The sequence below is a fragment of the Pseudopodoces humilis genome, chromosome 13 (assembly GCF_049639895.1).
Source record: "Pseudopodoces humilis isolate 2021_Gansu_Grassland_sample_001 chromosome 13, ASM4963989v1, whole genome shotgun sequence".
NCBI lineage: Eukaryota > Metazoa > Chordata > Aves > Passeriformes > Paridae > Pseudopodoces > Pseudopodoces humilis.
In genome coordinates, this window is record NC_142212.1 from 14,239,889 (window position 1) to 14,260,307 (window position 20,419).

General features: G+C 43.8%; 1 protein-coding gene across 1 annotated transcript; it reads right to left on the bottom strand.

The window, feature by feature from the left end:
- Positions 1-12,865: 12,865 nt before the first annotated feature.
- Positions 12,866-20,408, bottom strand: THOC7 (THO complex subunit 7). The gene is made up of 8 exons (XM_005522016.3): positions 20,289-20,408; positions 19,854-19,971; positions 19,130-19,257; positions 18,682-18,768; positions 17,634-17,691; positions 14,593-14,659; positions 14,413-14,482; positions 12,866-13,245 (listed from the first exon to the last, which is right to left on the bottom strand). The coding sequence occupies exons 1-8, from the start codon at positions 20,305-20,307 to the stop codon at positions 13,178-13,180; spliced, it is 615 nt and encodes a 204-aa protein (XP_005522073.1). The 5' UTR covers positions 20,308-20,408; the 3' UTR covers positions 12,866-13,177.
- Positions 20,409-20,419: the final 11 nt, after the last annotated feature.

Here is a 20,419-nt window from a genome sequence, read left to right on the forward strand (position 1 = left end):
GAAAGCACTTACCCCTCCACATGCCCTACCTTGCAGTAGTGGGAGTGTAAATGCATATTTATTAGAATAGCTGTGCTATGGCTGACTTGGAGACAACTTATTCACGTACTCATGTCACAAAATGTTCTCTTTCCGTGTTTTTTTGTAACATATTCTCTTATATCAGAACTCTTGAGGGAGACTCAGGTTCACCCCCTTTTCTGCTACTGAGCTCTTGGTTTGAGTGGGATCTAACAGGGGGGCATCACACTTCTCTAAAAAGTATTTTCTTGAAGAAATGGAAAGGTCTCAGGGTGCCTATTTGAATCAATGTATATACGTCTGTATTCATAATTTCCCGTGGCAACTGTCATCCTCTTTTTAATAAAAATTTCTCACACATATCTACAGATATATATAAATTGCACGTAGGAGTTGCTCTCTCCTGTATCCTAAGAAGAGTGCTGAATAAGTTAGGGAACATACAGGGTAGAAATGTGCTCTCCTGACATTAACACTGTGCCTGTGTTTAAAAGTGCCATCCATAATTAATGTGAGCAAAGAGCAGCAATCTTTCTCCTGTTTTTTGCTGCTCTTTTACACTCAGGGCTGTGGGTCATTACTCAGCAAGTACAGGAACCTGCCAGGCTGCAGCAGGGGGATGGCTGGCAGCTGAGGATCTCTGCTTCCTGCAGGGCAGCGATGCTTGAAGAGCTCCGCTCCAAGTGCTGCTGAGATGTGCGTGGAGAGAAGGTGGCCAAGGCAAGTTGCAAGGCAGCCCTATGCAGACAACACAGACACAAGAGAGGGAAACAAGTCCTTTCACAGGGTTGATTCTTGGTTATTTTTATTTTAGAATATGAGATAAGGGGCCTGAACAAAGAGCTGGAAGTAAATAGGTAAGAACCTTGTGATGCCTAAAGCGCTGCATGTGCAGAACAAATGAATGACTTCAGGGTTTGCCATCAGTCTTTTTAAGATGCAACTTTAGGATCCAAGAGGTTTTTTTTTCCAGTTAGGAACAAAAAATATGAAGTTTCTGTTTTAAACATTTCAAAGTATTTTTCTGAACCTCAGGTTGTTAAACATGATTTTCTTTGCTGGAGAGCCCTAACACCAAGTGTGCAGGGGTCTGTCATAGCACCCAGTACCTCACAAATCTTCCAGTTTACTCCAGATACAAATGAGTCTCTGCTGTCAGCACTGAGCCCTGCACAGGGGTCACAGGTACCTGTGAGGTTACAAAGATCTCCCCCAGGGCCCAGAGCTGGGCTCTTCTGGGGAACAAAGAGCCTGTCTCCCTTCCACAGAAGAATGCAGGCACAAAATGCGCTTCAAATTCGAGCTTCTAGCAGGCACTAGTGACATTTAAAAAAAGCCCCTTTTGTTTCATGCTGAAACCTTATGAACCATGATTTGACACCTTTTCCACGAGCTTTGGAGCTGTGGTGAAGGAGAGGGAGGATTAGCCTTGAGGCAGGTCATGAGCAAGGACAGAAACTGGGGCTTGTTCATCACTCAGCTGATCACTTCTTATTCCAGGGCTAGTTATGAGATATGTTAATTTGAACTGGCAGCAGATTTTGCATAACTACATCTCAAAACACCAGTCAGCCCTAACATTTGCCATGGAATTTAGTTTTCATATTATTAAAACCTTACAATGAAGTTTTACAGTGTAGCTCTTTCTTCAAGCATTGCTGCAGTGACATTCAATGCTAGTAGAGAACAGACTGCAAGGGGTGAAGGCTGGGATTTTATTACTATTAAGTGTCTTGTGCCTGGGCTTGATGTCTTCACAGTGCAGTACACTAAGAAAAGTGGCTATTATGTCCATAGAACTTGTAGCATCCTTCTTTTCATGTGTGTTACAGAACTACCTAGAACTTTTATGCAGGAACAAAGCATTTACTGTTGATGATACCAGAACAATTTCTGTGGCATCTTCTTTTTGTCTAGAATTGTATGTATTTTATCCTCACTTTGTAAAGGTAGTTCCACCAATGTGGTTACCACTCTTCAAGGAATATTCCCCAGTGAGGTTGTGTTTCCCTTCAGAAACCACAGACACAGGGAGGGCAGGCACACCCAGGCAGGAAGGCAGCAGCTGCTGGAGGAAGCAGAGTTGCAGGGTCCAGAGAAATGGGAAGGAGCTGGACAAGTGAACTTTCTGCCCAGCAGCTCCTTAGCTGAGGTTGATGCCTTGCCCTTGCCTGCTAATCAGAGCTCTTCTCTTGCAACCCAGCCAGATGTGGGGGTCACTGGGGGTGTGATGCCCCAAGGGAGAGGCTGTGGGTGACAGCAGGGGCCTCGTCCATCTCAGAGATCCCTGTACTGGCTGCGTTGTGGTAAACTCACCCCCTGACAGGCTTCACATCTTTATTTTCCCATCCTCGTATCGGTGATGCTGGCAGTACTGATTCTGTGTAATTAAGACACAGCACATCTCGTTCAGCAGGCTTTTATTCCCAAGGGTTGCCTCTGCTAAGCTCTGTGGGGACTTTCCCTTGAGCCAGGCCTGCCGGATGAAAATGTGTTCACAGAAGTGCTTGCCAGCGTGGGTGATTCCCCATGCAGTGAATGTCTCTGTGGGAAGTGTGAGCATCCCTGGGTGTCCCCAGGCAAGGGATGAGGGAAAAGCCTCTGTGCTGATCCTCACTGGAGACCTGTGCTGGAAAAGGCAGGGAGATGAGGAGGGGGCATGCCCTGGCTGGGGTTTTGTAGCAAGGGCAGGGCTGAATGTGTGTGCAGCCAGCACAGCTCATAATGCTGGGTGTCAGGAGACAGAGGAGGCTGCACTCTCCTACCTTGCAGGGAGGTAACATCAGCTGCCACGAGCATTTCCTGCTGTAACCTGTATGTCCTGGCAGCAGCCAGCACAATCCTGGTGTTTGGTTCCTGCACACCCATCACTGGTGGCCTCTGGGCCATGTGCTGGTGGCTGCCCTGCCCCCTGGACCTGCCCCACTGCTGGGTCGAGCCCAGGCTTGGGGAGTGGCAATCCTTGTAGGGACAGCCCAGAGGGGCTCCATGTCTACAACATCCTAACACTTGGAATTCCTGAATGAAGAAAAATGTAAAGTGAACCACAGTTCTGTTCTGCAGTGGGTCAGAAGCAGAAGATGGGGAAAGGATATGCTTCATCCTGTTTTTAGTATTTTTAATATTGCAAACTGCTGAGTTCTTAGCCCTGTTGTGCTTAATGATGTTTCAGTGCTTAAAAGGTAGTTCTATATTTTATGTAATAACTAAATAAATCCTCACTGGTGCTTGAGGTACTCTCCAAAAAGGGTTCAGCTAAGCTCCTTGGTCACACTGGGCAATAGCTGGACCAATGATTTGAAGGTGGAAAATGTTAAAGCAGCACTGAGCTGGCTTTAGTGTGATGGGGGAAAGCCTGGTGAGACACTTGCTGGCCTCAGGATGTCTCCACCCAATATTGTGAGAGGAATCATTGAAAGTGAAAGGAAAGCTCACTAGTCATTCACATAAGGACTTTACTGAAATTTCCCCAAAGCCTTTAACAAGCAAGAAACACATCTTAATAAGCAAGAAGTACAGAAAACCTCCTAAAACTTTAATTGCTGGTCTGTAACTCTGGAACTGGCAATCTCATTTTTTATCGGGTCTGCTGAACAGCTGGATTGTCATCCACTGAAGATATTAGTTTATAATTAAAATGCTGGCAGTTCCTTAATTACAGGCACTGCTACAATATCATTCACCACTCTAATTTTTTGCCATTCTGAAGGAGAGCATGAGTAATTATTTTTTTTCAAGATTTTCAAATAAAACATTATTGGAAAGGACACGTTCATGTTGTCACTCTGCTACTGGGAGGAGTGTGCTTTGCTGGAGCAATGCACAGTGTGAGGGTTCAGCAGGTGACTCTGAAGGCAAAACTGCTTCCAGAAAGGAAAGCATAGGGGCGAGGTTTTCAGACTGGATAGTCTGATGGGAGAGCAGAATCCAACATGATAAATCCTGTAATTGATCTCTCCCCTTGGCTGCTGAAGAGCTGGGGTGGCTGCGCTCTTGGTAGGGAGATAATAACACCGCCTGAGAGCTCAGTTTGTGTCTTATGTGCAGCTCTAACCCTTCATCTCCTATTTTGCCATGAGGAAAACCAGAGCACAGTCAATAGAGGAGCTTTTTCAACCTCTTCAATTCTTTGTCTAAATGAGCAGTAGTAGACTTTAACTTAGGGGTCAAAAAACTTCCCAAGAGTCAAATATTGGGACCCATAGAGGCAGTGGGACCTTCATCCCTGGGGACACTCAAACACCCAAATTCAGGCTTAGAGCAACCTCACCTAAATATGAAGCTTGCTCTACTCTGAGCAGGAGGTGGGACTAGAGACCTCCAGGAAGTCTTTTCAGCTGAAATAATTGAATGATCCTATATGGCCAGTTTAGGTACCTTTTACATGTGAGCTAAGAGACGACAAAGAGGAGCAGGTGCAGGAGGGGATGGGGGGACGTGCAGCATCCACACAGCGAGTGTGGGACCAGGGGAACACACCTGGAGCTGCTGCGGAGCCCCAGGAGCAGAAAGCTCAATGTGACCCAGTGTATTTCTGGCTTGAGCACTCCATCCACGGAGCTTTACAGCCTTTTAGCAAACAAACACAACTTGCTGCCATTTCACGCCCTGGGAATGGCTGCTGAAATTAATGAGCAGGAGAAGTACGGGTGCTGAACCCAGCCTGCTGAGTCTGACGTGGTTAATCACAGGCACAGAGACTGGCAGGGAGCAATTTGGAAATAACTCAGCTGGGAATGTTTCTTGTCTCATTTGCGCTGATGCATCCATGCAATCAGTACATTTTGGTCAGCTGCTATTATTTCTCAGCGAAATTGCAGCTCTCTGCTCCATGTGCCCAGTCTCCTTCCTGCTGTTCCCCCAAGGGATGAGCAATGGTAAAGCAAAGAGGAGGAGGAAGTTTGACAATGGGTGGTGACAGGGCAATGTGAAATAACAAGGTAGCTGAACTTTCCAGTGCTTCCCCAAGTGTCAAGACAAATAATGCCAAGTATTTACTCCTCCACAGTGGCTCTGTGTTTCTATTGTTGGTGGGAGCGTGGGAGTGGAGGCAGCGCAGGGGCCTCTGGGCCATGGTAGTGATGGGTGTGAGGCTGTGAGCTACAGTCAGAGAGAATGGGAGTCACTGAGATGTGTGTTGATTTAATCAATTTAAGCTTTCAGATGTGCTTTGTGCAGTGTACCCAGCAATCTGCAAGGTTTCCAGTGGCAGGGGGTGTGTGTGTCTGCAAATGTACACATATACCTGCACACATGCACATAGAGAGGCTATAGGTCTGGCCCTATAACAGGAATGAGGAATGGACAATCAGCTCACAGTTAACTGGCTTTGCTTTTTCCTTTCTTTTTGCTTCCTTTCTGCTCTTCCAAGACGATGAGCCCGCTGGCTCGCATCCCTTCCATGGTCACTCCCTGCCTGCAGTGGTTTGATGCTGCAGCCTCTTGGAGCACTCTGCCCTGAGCTTTTGCTGTGTGCTAGCTGTTTGTCCCTGTGGCACTCTATCCCGTGGTTCCTGCTTGCCCCCAGCCAGGCTTGGTCTGCAGCTGACTGCATGCAGGTTACAAGGGTTTCTAAATCCTCTGCTTGCTACTTGCATGTGCAGGAGAAAGTAAATATTCCCACTGCTTTTTAGGAATTCTCCTCCTCATGCGCTGTTAGTGGCATAAACCATCTATCAGTTGGCAGCAGGCTACAGCGGCGACTGGCACACTTGAAAAGCCCATGACATCGGATTCCAAAGGATCCACAGGCCAAGAAAACACTGGCAAGGCCTGGGGCTGTGGGTGCAGGCAGAGCCTGCAGCCCTGGGCTGTGTCACCAAGGCTGGGTTTGCACAGCCTTGCTGCTTCTCCTGCAGCCCAAACTGCAGGGAAATGCTGTGCTGCCAAACAACCCTGCTGCTTCCCTTGGGATTTTGGTCTCTAGCCATGCTGTGATGTATTTGTTCTTTCTTACTTTATTTGTTAGTTTATCTGAATAGTTTTGCAACCTCCCCGCACCATTTCCTACACAGCCCCTTACCCAGATTGCAGGAGCTGTGTGATTTCTTTCCTAAAACTCACTTGTTGGATGCTAGCTGCTTACCTAGTAAATTAGCACCATGTGAGAGGCCTGAAATAGAGGTGAACAGGGTTTTTTCATTGATTTGGTGTAGGATGGCACAGTGTTAGCTGATGTTCTTGTAGGATTGGGGTTTGGGTTTAGTCCTATCAAGCTTAGGGAGTGTCTTGACCTGCATCTTGAGAGACGATGCAGTGGAGCACAAATCCCCTTTTTACTTCTCTACATTCAGTAAATATGCTGGCTATTTCTGTATTGGAACAAGATTACACAAGGGTTTTTCCCCATGAGCCTTGTGATCCTTTGCCATGGCTTGGTGTGCTCAGTGCAGCAGCTGTCAGGTTTGGTGGGTTAGGCAGTAAAGAAGAGAAAGGGAGAGAAACCACCACAAGATAAATACAAATATAAACTGTCTATTCAAAGAGGGATTTGCTGACTCTTATGCCAACCTCCTGAATGAGTAGTACTGGCAAGTCCCAAAAAAGTCCCAAATATGCCTTTCTGCTCCCCCAGCTCTTCAGCACTGCTTTTCTGCCCAGGCAGGTTGTGGAGAGCAGTGCCCATGTGGCCAGCGCAGTTCCTGTCCCCCCTCACTGCCACCCCGTGCCCCATGTACACAATCAAAGGCACCCTCGGGCAGTGCCAGAGCCCACACAGGGGAGAAAGCTTTCCTTCACTTTGCTGAGTGTTGTGGGCTGGGAAAGGTTCATTGAGGTGCTGGGAAGAACCTGCTTTTCTATATAAGAAATTGAACAGATATGTGCCCTGACAAGCCAAGTCCCAAGATGCACAAGTTCTCTCATTCCTTCAGCAAATCCTGCTGCTGTTACCTACCAGCAAATTGTTCTGCTGCTCACATTTTATTTGAATGAGGTACAGGTATCCCAGGGAAGGTTTCTGTCATCAAAACCACCAGTTTGCCTTCAATCACTCCTCAAGTCACCTGAATAACATGACATGTCTGTACGTCAGAAGGGCAGAAATCTCACACAGATGTGCAAGCTTTGAAAAATAACCAGCATGTGTCAGCCAGGGAGGGAAAAGCTCCAACATAACCAATCTCCTGACACCAGGGCATTCGTGGGTGTGTGGGCTGGATGCTCCCATGGCAGGAGATGTCCCCACTATAGTTTTGCACCTTGCTGGGCACAGGGGACACTAAAAACATGGTGTGGTGGCCCCAGTGTGCCATGACCCTTCCCATCTCTTGTAGCCACAACAACAGAGCAACAGAGAATTGATCTGAAAGCTCTCTGTGAATTCATGCAGAGTGAGTCAGATACTGACATTAATAGCCACTAAGAAAAAAACCCAAGACTTTTGTTCCCTATGTTTTCTCTTGTAAATTAAAACATCTTCACCTCTGAATTTCCACTAGGTTGTGAAAGTTTCCTTAATGTAAGTGGGAGAAGCTGCACTGGGCAGTGGTGGTTGTTTCCATGTGTTGTGTCTAAATTTGTGTCTTATGCTTGGTAATCTACCAGAGCCTTCTGTTTTTAGCTTTGAAGATTAGTGCTGTTTGGGAGATTTTAGCAACAATATAGGACTTTTGGGAAGGTACATAGTTTGAAATAGGAGCTCACTCATGGGATTTTGGTGCAGCAAATGTAAATGTGAATTTCATTTAGGTTCATATAAGATTTAAGTGTAGTAGTATTTTATATAAGTCTTTGGGAAGGTGTCTGCAGTCAGCCCTGCCAGATCATAAATTATATATTTTGTTTTCATTCCAAATGGGGTCCTATTGGGCCCTATTTGTTACATGCAGCACACACTGTTACATCCAGCATACACTTCTGATGAAACTCTTGTTTTGAGAAGAGACAAATCCTTTCCTCCTTGGAGATAAACCATCATTTTAAATTCTCTTGATGGTGACTTTTCACTGTGAGCAAACTGGCAAAACATAAAAAAAGGTTGTTTAGGTAGTTTGCTTTTCATTTTCTCTTTATTGTGAAAGCAATTCAAAAACACATGTCTTTTCTGTTAAATATTATAGCAACTTTCATGCACTATAACACTTTTAGCAAACTTTTGTAAAGTTTCTCACTGTGATAATGCAAATTCAGAACAATCCAGTAGGTAATGATCCTGAAACAATGGATCCAATCTAGTGTGTAATGATCCTGAAACAACTCTTGTCCTGTTTTCAGGATCATGGGGCTAGATGTGTTGGAGGCAGCAGAATCTTGCATGCATACGGATGCAGGGATCCTGGGAGAGGGTAGGTGGGATGCAGGGATCCCAGGAACAGGCAGGTGGGATGCAGGGATCCTGGGAGAGGGTCGGTGGGATGCAGGGGATGGATGCAGGGGATGGAGGCAGGGACGGACGGATGGACGGACGGATGGATGCAGGGGATGGATGCAGGGATCCCAGGAGAGGGTCAGTGGGATGCAGGGATGGATGGACGGATGGATGCAGGGGATGGATGCAGGGATCCCAGGAGAGGGTCAGTGGGATGCAGGGATGGATGGACGGATGGATGCAGGGGATGGATGCAGGGATCCCAGGAGAGGGTCGGTGGCATGCAGGGGATGGAGGCAGGGGATGGAGGCAGGGATGGAGGCAGGGATCCCAGGAGAGGGTCGGTGGGATGCAGGGGATGGAGGCAGGGATGGATGGAGGCAGGGATGGATGGAGGCAGGGGATGGAGGCAGGGATGGATGGAGGCAGGGGATGGAGGCAGGGATGGATGGAGGCAGGGGATGGAGGCAGGGATGGATGGACGGAGAGATGCAGGGATGGATGGACGGATGGATGCAGGGGATGGAGGCAGGGATGCAGGGATGGATGGATGCAGGGGATGGAGGCAGGGATGCAGGGATGGATGGATGCAGGGGATGGAGGCAGGGATGCAGGGATGGATGGATGCAGGGGATGGATGCAGGGATGGATGGATGGAGGGATGGATGGACGGATGGATGCAGGGATCCCGGGAAGCGCCGCGCCCGCCCGGCCCGGCCTCTGCTGCCCTCTGGCGGCCCCGCCGGGAGCGGCCCCGCTCGGTCCCGGGCACCGCGGGCAGCGCCTCCCTCGAGCCGCCGTGGTTCGCTTCCTCCGGACGTGCGGCCTCTCACAAAAGCTACACAGACATAAATGTCACAAGTGTGGAAAAACGAATCTGTTCCCAATTTCCTTCCTGGTGCGTTCCTCGATGAAGGCCGGCTCCTGCCACTCAAGCCAGGAACGGCTGTCCAACACAGGCAGTGCTGCCCCTGGCCAGGACAGATACAGAGGTGCTCTTTCCATGAAAAGGGCCCTGCATCGTTTCACCTGGCACAGAGGTGTAAGGCCCCTCATCCTTGCCTTCAGGACTCTGCTAGCCCGGGCAAATTTCACATCATACTGCATTCCTGACTTTAGGATGACTCTTGAGTACCTGGGAAGCTCCGTAGTACAAGGATGCTGAGTTTCCTTTGCTGGGATGTCCTGGTATCCCGTTTCTCGAGTGCCTTTGGCACATCACTGAACAGCCTCACACAGCCATGCTCCTGCTGGATGCTTTCCTGCTGCCAGCAGGCAGGTGAATCACACCAGGCCAGGGTGGACACAAGCCAAAGCCAAACCTGGCTTTGCCTCCAGGCTGCTGTGGCACTGCCCAGCACACAGGAGCAGCCTTTCTGTTCTATCTTTGCACCGTGTAGCCCTGGGCTATGAGTGGAGGGAATTCTGCAACAGTGCTAACAACCTTCATTAAAACAGACTTGGGAAATGAAGGTTGAGGTAACCCAAGAACACCTCTGACAGTTGGGGTGAAGTACAAAAGGTGGAGCACTTCTCTGTTGCTAGCTTGCTTTACCCAGGGTCTGTTTCATTTGGATCTATAAAATGGTTTATACACTGGATGTGTCTCTAATGCAGCTAGTCTAGAAAGAAAAAAACACACAGGTTCCCAGAGCAAAACTAACAGTACTTGCCTGCATTGCTGAATTTTTTTCTTCATTTTATTAAACTCATATGAAAAGGAAACCCAGCTGAGCCTTGAGTAAAGGAGGGAAGGCATGGTACAAGCCAGCTCTGACATCTGAAAAACTTACAAGTATCTAAGTATCTCAAATAACTCCTAGTTTCTAGCTGATAAATCTTTGGAGTTTTGTTTTGTTTTGTTTTTTCAGTTTTCTTTGCTGGCAGCAGCTTTCTTCAAATTAACATGGTTTCAGAGATATCCCATCATTTGACAGTGTGTCACGGAGACATTCTTTCTCTTCCTTCTTCCATCCCTTCATGAAGCCTGCTAAATCTGTCTTACCAAATCCTGTCCAAGTTACCAATTCTGTCCAATGTTCCACTCTCCCTCTGCTGCTCTCATTTGGACAGGACAGAAAAACAAGTTCTGGTGTTGAAAATGTCAGTTTATCACTTCAGCAATTCCCTGCTTGTATTTTTGCATCCATATGACGAGGGCACTGAGATAGACCATTTAGGCATATAATAATCTTTCAGTTTAGATAGGGTCAAGGCAAATCATAAATCCAGGAAACAGCTTTTTAAAATATTATGGCTGTTGAGATTCTGAATTTATGTACCTGGGTTTTTATACATGTACATTTAGAGTCAATGCAGGTAAGCAGCATGACAGAGAACTTTCTAGGCAGGGATGTAACAGTGACCATCGTGTGCCTTGCAAACGTGACACACAGAAAACTTCTGGAACAGAAGATGGACATGCAGATACACATTTCCAGCATATGCAGGGCAGATTCAAAGTTGAAACCTGAGTCTTGGTAACAAAGCAGGTTAAATACTGGCTGGTATATGAATTCCACTTGGTTTTGCTTCTTTTTTGGCACGAATCTAATGTTCAAGAGGTTAGAGGTATAAATACTGACAAAACAGGAGCAAATATTTTGGGTGTTCCACTGAGGCTGTGCTTGCAATGAATTGATGTTACCTTTTCCTTTGATTGGCCCGGTGACATCACCTTCTTGCTGCCACATTGCACTAGGGCAACTTGATTTTCTAGCGCAGTAATTTCTTCTCAAGACTGCATCACTGTGATTTGGTCTAGAATATATTCCTGTGCCATACATTTGTATTGCTTCTCTTGTGTACAACTCTTACTTCTCTGTAAATATTCCTTACTAGAGGGACAGACTTAGGTGTTGGCATGTTTCTGGTCAGGTCAGAACTCGCATGGCTCTGTAGCTGAGATAAGATACTTGACTGATCCAAGTAATTTCCAAAGAATTGTGTAAAAAAATGAATGGAAAAATTTGAGATTTTCACTGTTACAGAGACTGTTTTTACCTGGTGAATATCATCCTCCTCTGCACTAGAATATAGTCCAGATAGCTCATGGGGGCCATTTTTCTAAAGAAAAATTTAATATGCTTTAAAATTGTCCTTGAGTCCTTTTAACTTATGATCTTCATAATTTATACATTCATGACAATGACTCCTCCCTGATTTGGCAATAATTTAGTGTTGCTGCTTTACAAAATATTTTACTATTCCCTGCTTTTAGGAGGGGAAAACCCCTGTAAACAATACTTTTTGATGGTGTACCTCTCCTATTAAATACCTGTTGTCTGCTTAGCCACCCCTCAACCTGCCAAATTTGTAGTGCTTGAGAAACATTGCATGTCTGTACAGGCTCCATCAGGCAAACCTGAGCTTGTGTTCTGAGCTGACCAGCTGTGAACTAGAAGACTTCTGGCAGCTTATTAGTTCAGGGCTGCACTGTGCTACTGAAGTTGTGTGACTTCTTATTCAGCTGCCTTGCCTCTAGAAAACTTGGAATGTGAGCAAAACAAGCTCAGATATGTCTGTTCAGCCCAATCCACAGATCCACAGCCACTGAGAGTGGGAATTATGTAGCATCGAGGTTATAAATGCCTGAAGTCTCAATTGTGGAAATCCCCCTCAGCTGTCAGCTAGTGAGACAGCAGCTTTATTCTGCGTAACATTATTATTGCACTTGAACCATATAAGCTTATGGCACAGTCTGAGTGACATCCAAAATGTTTTTCTTTACCCAAACCACTGGAAGACTCCATTTAGTGTTTTAGAACATGACCTACTACTGACCCTTGTTCCTTCCTCTCTGCCTTACAAAAGCATAAGAGCACATTCCATTCTCTTCTCTTTTGGGGAACATTGAAACTTTTCCCATTCCCAACCGATTGCTCAGACATTAGGACGATCCAGGTGGATGGACAGATTCCACTTTGCTTATTAATAACAAAAGTATCTCTGATTCTTTAACATCATGATTATTGCGCTACTACTTCCATTTTTCATCATGAGTAAAGAGGGGTTTCAACATCTGTTTCAGAAATTATGATGTATTTTGATAATAGTCAATTGACAGATAAAATCCAGAAGAAAATTATAAACGGTATCAGGATGAGATTCCTGGTTCTTCAAGAACAAAGCTTTTAAATTGACATTTTAAACATGCCATTTCAAAATGTGACTACTGATGTGGTACAACAAACATAGAAGAGCAAGGCTTGGATCACTGCAGTTCTTTGCATCACTTTGAGGAAAAAATTAAACCAAGTGCAGTATCATTTTTGGTTTTTTATGATCTTTAGTAAGTATTAATTCTACAGAAGTAATTTATTTTATGTGAAACTATGAAATTCTACTCTAGTCACAGTAAGTTCTAAAATGGCAGCTACTTTGAAAAACTAAGAGCCTACTTAGTTCAGATTTAGGTCCCATCTAGAACAGGGCATGGAAGCTGGGACTCATGAAAAATGCACTGTCCTCAGTCTGATGTCATGTAAGAAAATAAGCCCTTATTATAAGGCTCAATCCCGACTAAAAATAGGAAAATCTGTGAAAACACCTTTTATTGGCAAAGTTTTGCAAACACTTTAATTCACAAGTATGGTGTAAAAGCTTCATCCTTTGTGAAACAAAGTATATTCATCACAAATTACAAAGTTTGTGGATTAACACTGAGTGCCTGTCTGCAAACATCTGCAACTGTTTTCCCCTGAAGCATATGCAAAACACATATTTTTATACAAAAATTCACAGGAGCAGTAGGAAACTATTTCCAGCTCCATCTCTTACTGTTGATTTCAACAAAAAGTGAAGATACTTGGACTTTCTTATGTTGTATTATCAGTCTTCATATGACACCTACTGCTTGGCCTCTGCTTCCATCTGAGTTTCTTGGGATTCCTCAGCTTCTGAAAGTTTTTCATCATCTAAAATTCAATATTACTGTTAGTCAAACATGCTTGTTCATATATACAGGCTATATTGCAGAACTTTGTCCCACTTAAATATTTTATTTTGATTGCCTTAAATGTGTAGTTGAGTATCTCATTCTATAAAATGCTATGTTCAAACAAAGAAAAAAATGCTTCAAAGTTTTTAAGGACGTTATCTCTAACAGCTATTACTGGAAATATGGGTTGCATTCTATAGTATCAATTGAAACAAATGGTACTAGATTGATTCCAACCCCTTCATCTCTTTGCCTACTAGTGGTTTATTTTATACTGAAGTCTTTACACTAAACTGCTACTTTCTTCACAAAATCCTGAAAGGTGATCTATACATTCACATGAATTTTCATTTTCAAGACTAATACTTAAGCAAGTGCTAGTAACACATAATAACAATGACCTTCTGCTAAAGTGCACCTAGGATTAACAGTTCATTCTGCTTAAGAAGATCTTAGAGAATGAAAGTCTGCTCTTACAGTCCTCTCTGAATTTAATCAGGTCATGCTCAGAGGCTGCACCAATTGTTCTGTCTTTGAAAGACATGGCAAATATACAGCAAATAATATTTAAAACAATATTACCTGTATTAGAGTATGAAAAGTTAGTGCTGATTTGAAAATATTAAGTATTTGTATGACAAAAGATGAGTATGACCAATTCCTGAATTTAGCTCTTGTGTCTGAGTTTTAGTCCCCGCTCTATCACAGATTCACAGTCTGAGTCTTCTTTGTATTTCAATTTCTTTTTAGTAAAGCCTCAAATGATACCATGATAGTAGTGACATGTGCAAAACTACTGAAATAGGAATTATAAAATTAAATTTGGAAATATGCACAAGAACAATTTTCTGTAAGAAATACTTTCTATTAAAAAAAACCAAACAAACCTCAAATTGCTGTTCTCCATCCTCACATTTTAAAGAATTCTGCTGCCTACAAATTAATCTGAAGCTAGTCAGGAAATAGCACAGTGGGTAGCTTGCAGAAGAAAAAAACCAAAACTGAGCAGTCTCAGGCTCTGGATTACTACTGGGGAAAAAATTCTGCCAATGCAAGAGGTCACCAGCCTCAATTGCACAGAGCTATCCCCCTGCTGGAAGTTGTGATTCCTTTTGATCTGCTAAAACCAAAGAACAGCACTTACTCTCCAAGGTTTGCTGAAGTTCATGGATGGTGCTCAGGAGAACATGGAACTGCTTCCTTCTCAGCTCCAACTGGAATGGTAAAATACATGTTGTAGGGAGCAGAGAGCACATACAGCCAAACAACTCATAACAGACTCTACATTTATTGTATTGCTAATAAATTATTATGAAAAACTTACCTTATCTTCAACATTTTCTTTAATGTGAGAAAGATTCTGCAGTTCTTTTCCCAAAGCTTCTAGCTGCCTGAAAAGATTGTCAGAGTATTCTTTAAAAAATCTGTAAAATTCTTGCAAAACAGATTTGCTCTAAGTAGAGGAGAAAGAACTATAAAATAAACTGTTTACATAAAACAAGTGAAATTATTTAGAGGTAAGGTCATTTCATTAACTATTAAACTGTTATGTTCTAGACTTGTAATTTCAGGACTTTTACAAAAAATTAGACCTCCAAGCTGGAACACAGCTGTACCCTAGGCATTTTTAACAATCCAGTCCTGACACAACATGTTATTTACTTGACCCTACAATACAAGTTAAAGACGGAGATTCATAGAGTCTTAGAATATCCTGAGCCAGAATGGACCCACAAGGAACATCAATTCCTGGCCCTGCACAGGATACCCCAAGAGTCATGCCCTGTGCCTGAGAGCACTGTCCAAATGCTCTTTGAACTCTGTCAGGATTGGTGCTGTGACCACTTCCTTGGGGAGTCTGTTCAGTGCCTGACCACCCTCTGAGGGAAGAACCTTCTGTTTTCACTTGAACTCACCCTGGACCACCACAATCCTTTCTGAAGCAAAGAATAGCAGGTACCGTAATATACCTCTCAAATGAAGATGGAGCACCAACTCTTACAGCCAAACCTCCAGTTTGATCCTTCTGCTTCCAATGCCTATCATAGTTCATGCACCATGCAGTGAGAGCAAACTGCTCCTTTAAAGGTGAAGTGGACTGAAGTTCATCATCCCTGACTCATTAGCAAGCAGAGTCATAGAAGGGTCAGCAAGGAAATCAACATTTTTTCCTGAAGCCATTGACAGCTGCTGCAACTAGTCTGGGTAAGCAACCACAAGAAGTCCTCCAATCCTAAGTACCTCACTGTGGATGGGAAAAGGTCTATTTTAGTGCTGCCTGAGGGTGCTGTCTTTTTCTGAGCCCGTGGACCTTAATGGGAATACCTGAGAGAGCTGTGTGTGACATTACTCCTTCCTTTGAGGGAAGCAAGCTAACAGCGTACGGGCTCATACACTGATTTTGGAAGCATTTGGTTTCTAGTTTCTGAAAAACTTCCACTTAGCCAAATCTTGCTGTTTACACTGTATTGTCAGGTGTAAGCAGACTGAGAAAGGACAGACTTTTTTTCAAGTAACATTCAAGCTCTTTATTCACTTTACATTCCAGAAAATCTTTGTTTAGCCTTCTTACTTTCATATCTCCTTTTTTTAAGACTCAGTGTCACTTCTTGGTCCTCTGAAGAGCTCTTCTGATACTGCATCTAATGACACTGTGGGCACTGCTGTTTAGTACTTCAGCTCCTATCACTTTCCTGAATTGGCTCCTGTGCAGTACTTGTGACTAAGCTGTTAACAGCTTCTTTTGTGCTGTATGACTTGTTCCAAGAAACAGACACTTAAAAGCATAAAGAAAGTGGTTTTCTAAACTTTGTCCTATTATGCCACATAACCTGCAAAAGCTATAAATGTAACTCTTGCAATAAACCTTTCTGTTTCTTCTCACAAGATTTCTCAAGTGTTCTTAGTGATTAAGAGTTCTATGAAAAGTGTGACATTGTTAGTGAGGCTTCCTCTATCCTGAATTTAGGGTGGCCTTTGGTTCATTGTGTCATTTTCTGTATACCTTCCTATAGACTGCATTCTTACCAGCTGTAACTTACCACTCCTTCTAGCTTTGCTTAAGAAACTTATGCTTGCATGTGTTAAGCAAAATTAGAATAATCCCTCCAAACCCAAACAACTCAGCATCCTCTAAAATAAGAAAGTATAATTTATCACAGAATTATAGAATAGTTTGGGTTGGAAGGGACCATAAACCAACCCCCTGCCTTGGGGAGGGACATCTTTCACTAGACCAGATTGCTCAAAGCCCCATCCAAACTGGCCTTGAACACTTCCAGGGATGGGGCAGTCACAACTTCTCTCATTTAGTTGTTTCTATTTTTAATTGACTTGTATGAAAAGCTGCATTTTTGGTAGTACTTTATTAAAGTCTCACTTGATAAATATCAAATGCTGACTAATGAGCAAAGAAGTAGTCAAGCCTCATGAGAATTGCCTGTAATAATCAAAGTTGGGGTAATGAAATCAAGGCACAGAAGAACAACATACAAGAAAGAAATGTGTGATATATTGTCAGTGGCTTAGAGCTATAAAAATGCTATTATTAGGGTAATAGCATAACCAAAACACTTCCATTTGCTATGAAAGGCTATGGAATATGCAAAGACAGCCTCCCTGGGCAATTCCACTGAAAGTGGGAGCAGGATAAGTGCACAGCTGCACTTAAATGGGAACAGTAATCCCACACTGTATCTTTAATCAGTTTAAGAACAACAAACTCATAGATGAAATAAGTCCTGGAATATTTCTATGGCTCAGTAAAATTAATCTCCCCACAACTGCCCCAAAAGCACAGACAGTGATGCAAACCCAGAATGTGACAAGCAGCACTGTGAGTTACAGGCAAGACGAGTTGGACAACAGGTAGGTCTGACCTGCATGCCAGGGCAGGTTCTTTGTGGTGCACAACACAGCCTTTTATAACCAGGCATGCAGGAACAGCGACCAGAAGGAAAACATTAAAAAGAACCCTAGGAGCTTTCTCCTGATTTCTCTCATTCCTTGCTTGTGTGTTACCCATTTCAAGTGACTACTGAATCTGGCTGGTGCAAGTTAAAGGACATCCCACCATTAGTCTTTTCTAGGACTCATAGGTAAACTGACATCAGATGTGCATTTACATCTCAGTCCACTCATTCACCTTAACAGTGGAAAAATTTCAACTACAGAACAATTAGCAATGCTTCTGACGCATACAGATGGGAGACTAAGGAAAGTTCCTAAGGGCAGAGAAACACAAGTTTTTATTGTGTCAAAGAAACTGTATAAATGTGAGGAAAAGTCAAACTGAAATCAAGGAAATATCAAGTCTGGTGACTGAGTTTACTGCTCTATTACAGTTTAATGTAGTTTTATACTTACTTTAGTGTTTCATGTCTGTCTGGGTGATGCTGTATGACTTTGGCCAATGCATCATATTCTGAAAGACATTGAAATAGTTAATCTAAATACTTCTGAAATGATGGATTCAAGGACCCAAACTCATGAACCACAGAATGGCAGATTTTTTCTCCTTGAAAAACTGTTTTAATGTTTTTCAAAACCCCTTAAGATAGCTCTGCATTACTGCACACTTAGTCTTCTGTGTCTGATTCATAAACATTGGCTTTAGATACAATCAAATGTATATGTACAGAAAATGGTGCTGATGTTACAAATGAACATCAAAGATTTTTAGAAAAAAGTAAAAAATGATGCATGGATTTATTTTTTTTTTAATTTTTAGGATTTTTTAAAAACTATAAAACATTAAGAACAATATTATGCTTATACAGGCAACTAACACAGCCATTTCCCAATAGTAAGACTATATATATGGCAACTACTTAATTCACCTGGAAAAATTTGTGCTGCAGACTGGACTGAATATATCAAAAAGCAAACACTTCAGATCTGTTTGTGAAGATGTAAGAACTCCACATTCCTACTGGGTAAGGTTATTTTAATTTCCACTTGAGCTCAAGAGTATCCACAGCATTGATTAAACACTTGTATTTAAAACTTTTCATGTTATATTTCTAAAATTTCTTTTTAGCATTTCATTGGCATATCATGAAAAAGAAAATTTTTGCTTCTTCTCAACTGCTCATCCTTTAGAGTGTTTTAGGTATCAATGAATGATGAGTATATAATTTTAAAAGAGGGGAAAAAACACACCTCTTAAAACAGGTGTTCAGAAAGGACACTGTTTTAGGTTTTCCTGATGCTGCATGTCATTGAGAGCTGGTTCAATCCTGCCTGTGTCATCCATCCAAAACTTTCAGTAGTGAGTGGAACCCACCATGCTGACTATAGCAACTACGATGGCTTGCACTTCCAAAAATTTAGAATCTATTTTCCAATACAATGTATTCTAAAAGATAAGAAAACAATGAAGCCCACCACTGTACATACAGATATGGTGCCTTACCCTGGCGATTTTTTCGAATCCTTTTTGCTTGAAGGATTTGTTTTTTGCATTCAGATATCTTCTCATGAGCTGCAGCTATACTATTTTCTAAAAAAAAAAAAAAAGGAAGAAAGAGATAGATTTATGTTGAACTCAAACAATAAAAGTAAATAAGGTAATCTGCTAAACTAAAAAAGAGCTGTTTGTGACATGGTGGCTTGTTAGCTCCATCAGTTTAAAAACTATATATACTTCAACAGGTTAAAAAAGCCTCTTGTTTGTATGTATTTTACATAATTCCAAGATGGTTATAGCACATATATGAGTGTTATCTAGTAGGGAAAAAACAAATCCCAAAAACACTCCAAACCACTCATCAGATGTCTATATTATGTTCATCAGAACTGGCTTGAGCTCGCTCACAAGAGAAACTGTCAAACAGAAACCAGCAACATTTTCTCATGTTTACCTATATCCTTATAGATTTTTTCATAATTTTCCATCTCTCTTAGGTTCATGTCATACACCAGAAGAGTTTTTCCCATTGAAAATTCACACTGTGATAAAGTACTCAGCATTCGTTGGTACTGGCTGTATCTGAAAACAGACAAAACATTTACTCCCGAGCAGCATTAAAATAGTTCCTAACTTTACAGAGCAAGAAAACAAAACTTCATGTTGCATAAGGGACTGCTAAATAATAATTATTTAATAAAGACAACACTTCAAAGATTCAGTGTATAATTTTTTTTGGAAGTTCAGTCAGAAGAGTTACCTAATTTAGGCGTAAAAAAAAAAAAAGAGAACGACAGCAGCAGAAATACCAGCAGTATTTCCCTTCTCTAAGAGAACAAACGCAGAACTGCCAACTACAATATCCGAGTCATGATCCCGTTATAAGAGCGGGCCTCCCGGCTGGATCACGCAGCAGGCACAGCAATCCTGAGGGCATTCGAGCGGTGCTGGCAGATTTCAGATACAGCCCGCAGCCTTCAGTGATTTCTGACCCGTCTGTAGCCCTCCTCTCCCAGCACAGCCCTCGGCGTTTGTCCTGGAAACACCACAGAGCCAAAGAAAAGCAGCTGTGCACGTTTTAACACGGATCTCTTCCAAATGGATCGAGCCCTGCTTTCCACTGAAACGCAAGCTAAGCAGTTCCAAGACTTAAAAACACAAAGCAAAACAACAGATACCCTTCCTCCTGAGATCCGGAATTACACCACTTAATGAAACTCTTCACCAACAAATTGATCCGCCTGTCGTCACCAGCTCCATCGCCATCGATCAGCAGCCGCTTGCGGATAACTTCATCTGAGGAAAAACTCCTGTTAAACCCTCACGCCATGGCAGCCGCCTCCCGGCTCTCTCCCGGCCCTCCAGGGAGCGACTCCCGGTGCCCGAGCGGGCGGATCTGCTGAGCCGCGGGGCCGGGGCGCACGGAGGGCCGGGGCCGCCATGGAGGCCCGCCTGTGGGGTGAGCGGCCCCGGGGCGGGCGCGGGGACCGCGGGCAGCCGCTCCCCGGAGGGCGGGCGGGGGGCGCGGCGCTGCGGGGAGCCCCGGCGGGGGTCGCGGCGCGGGGCGGGAGGAAGGAGGGGAGGATGGCGAAAGGGAGGGAGGGAGGTCTCACCGTCGGTCACGGCCCCCATGGCGGCGAGTGCCGGAGCCGGCGGGGCGGCGGCAGCAGCGAGTGAGGTCAGCTTCCCACAATGCAGCCGGCGAGAGCGGCGGCCATGGAGGGGGAGGCGGCGGCTGCTGGGG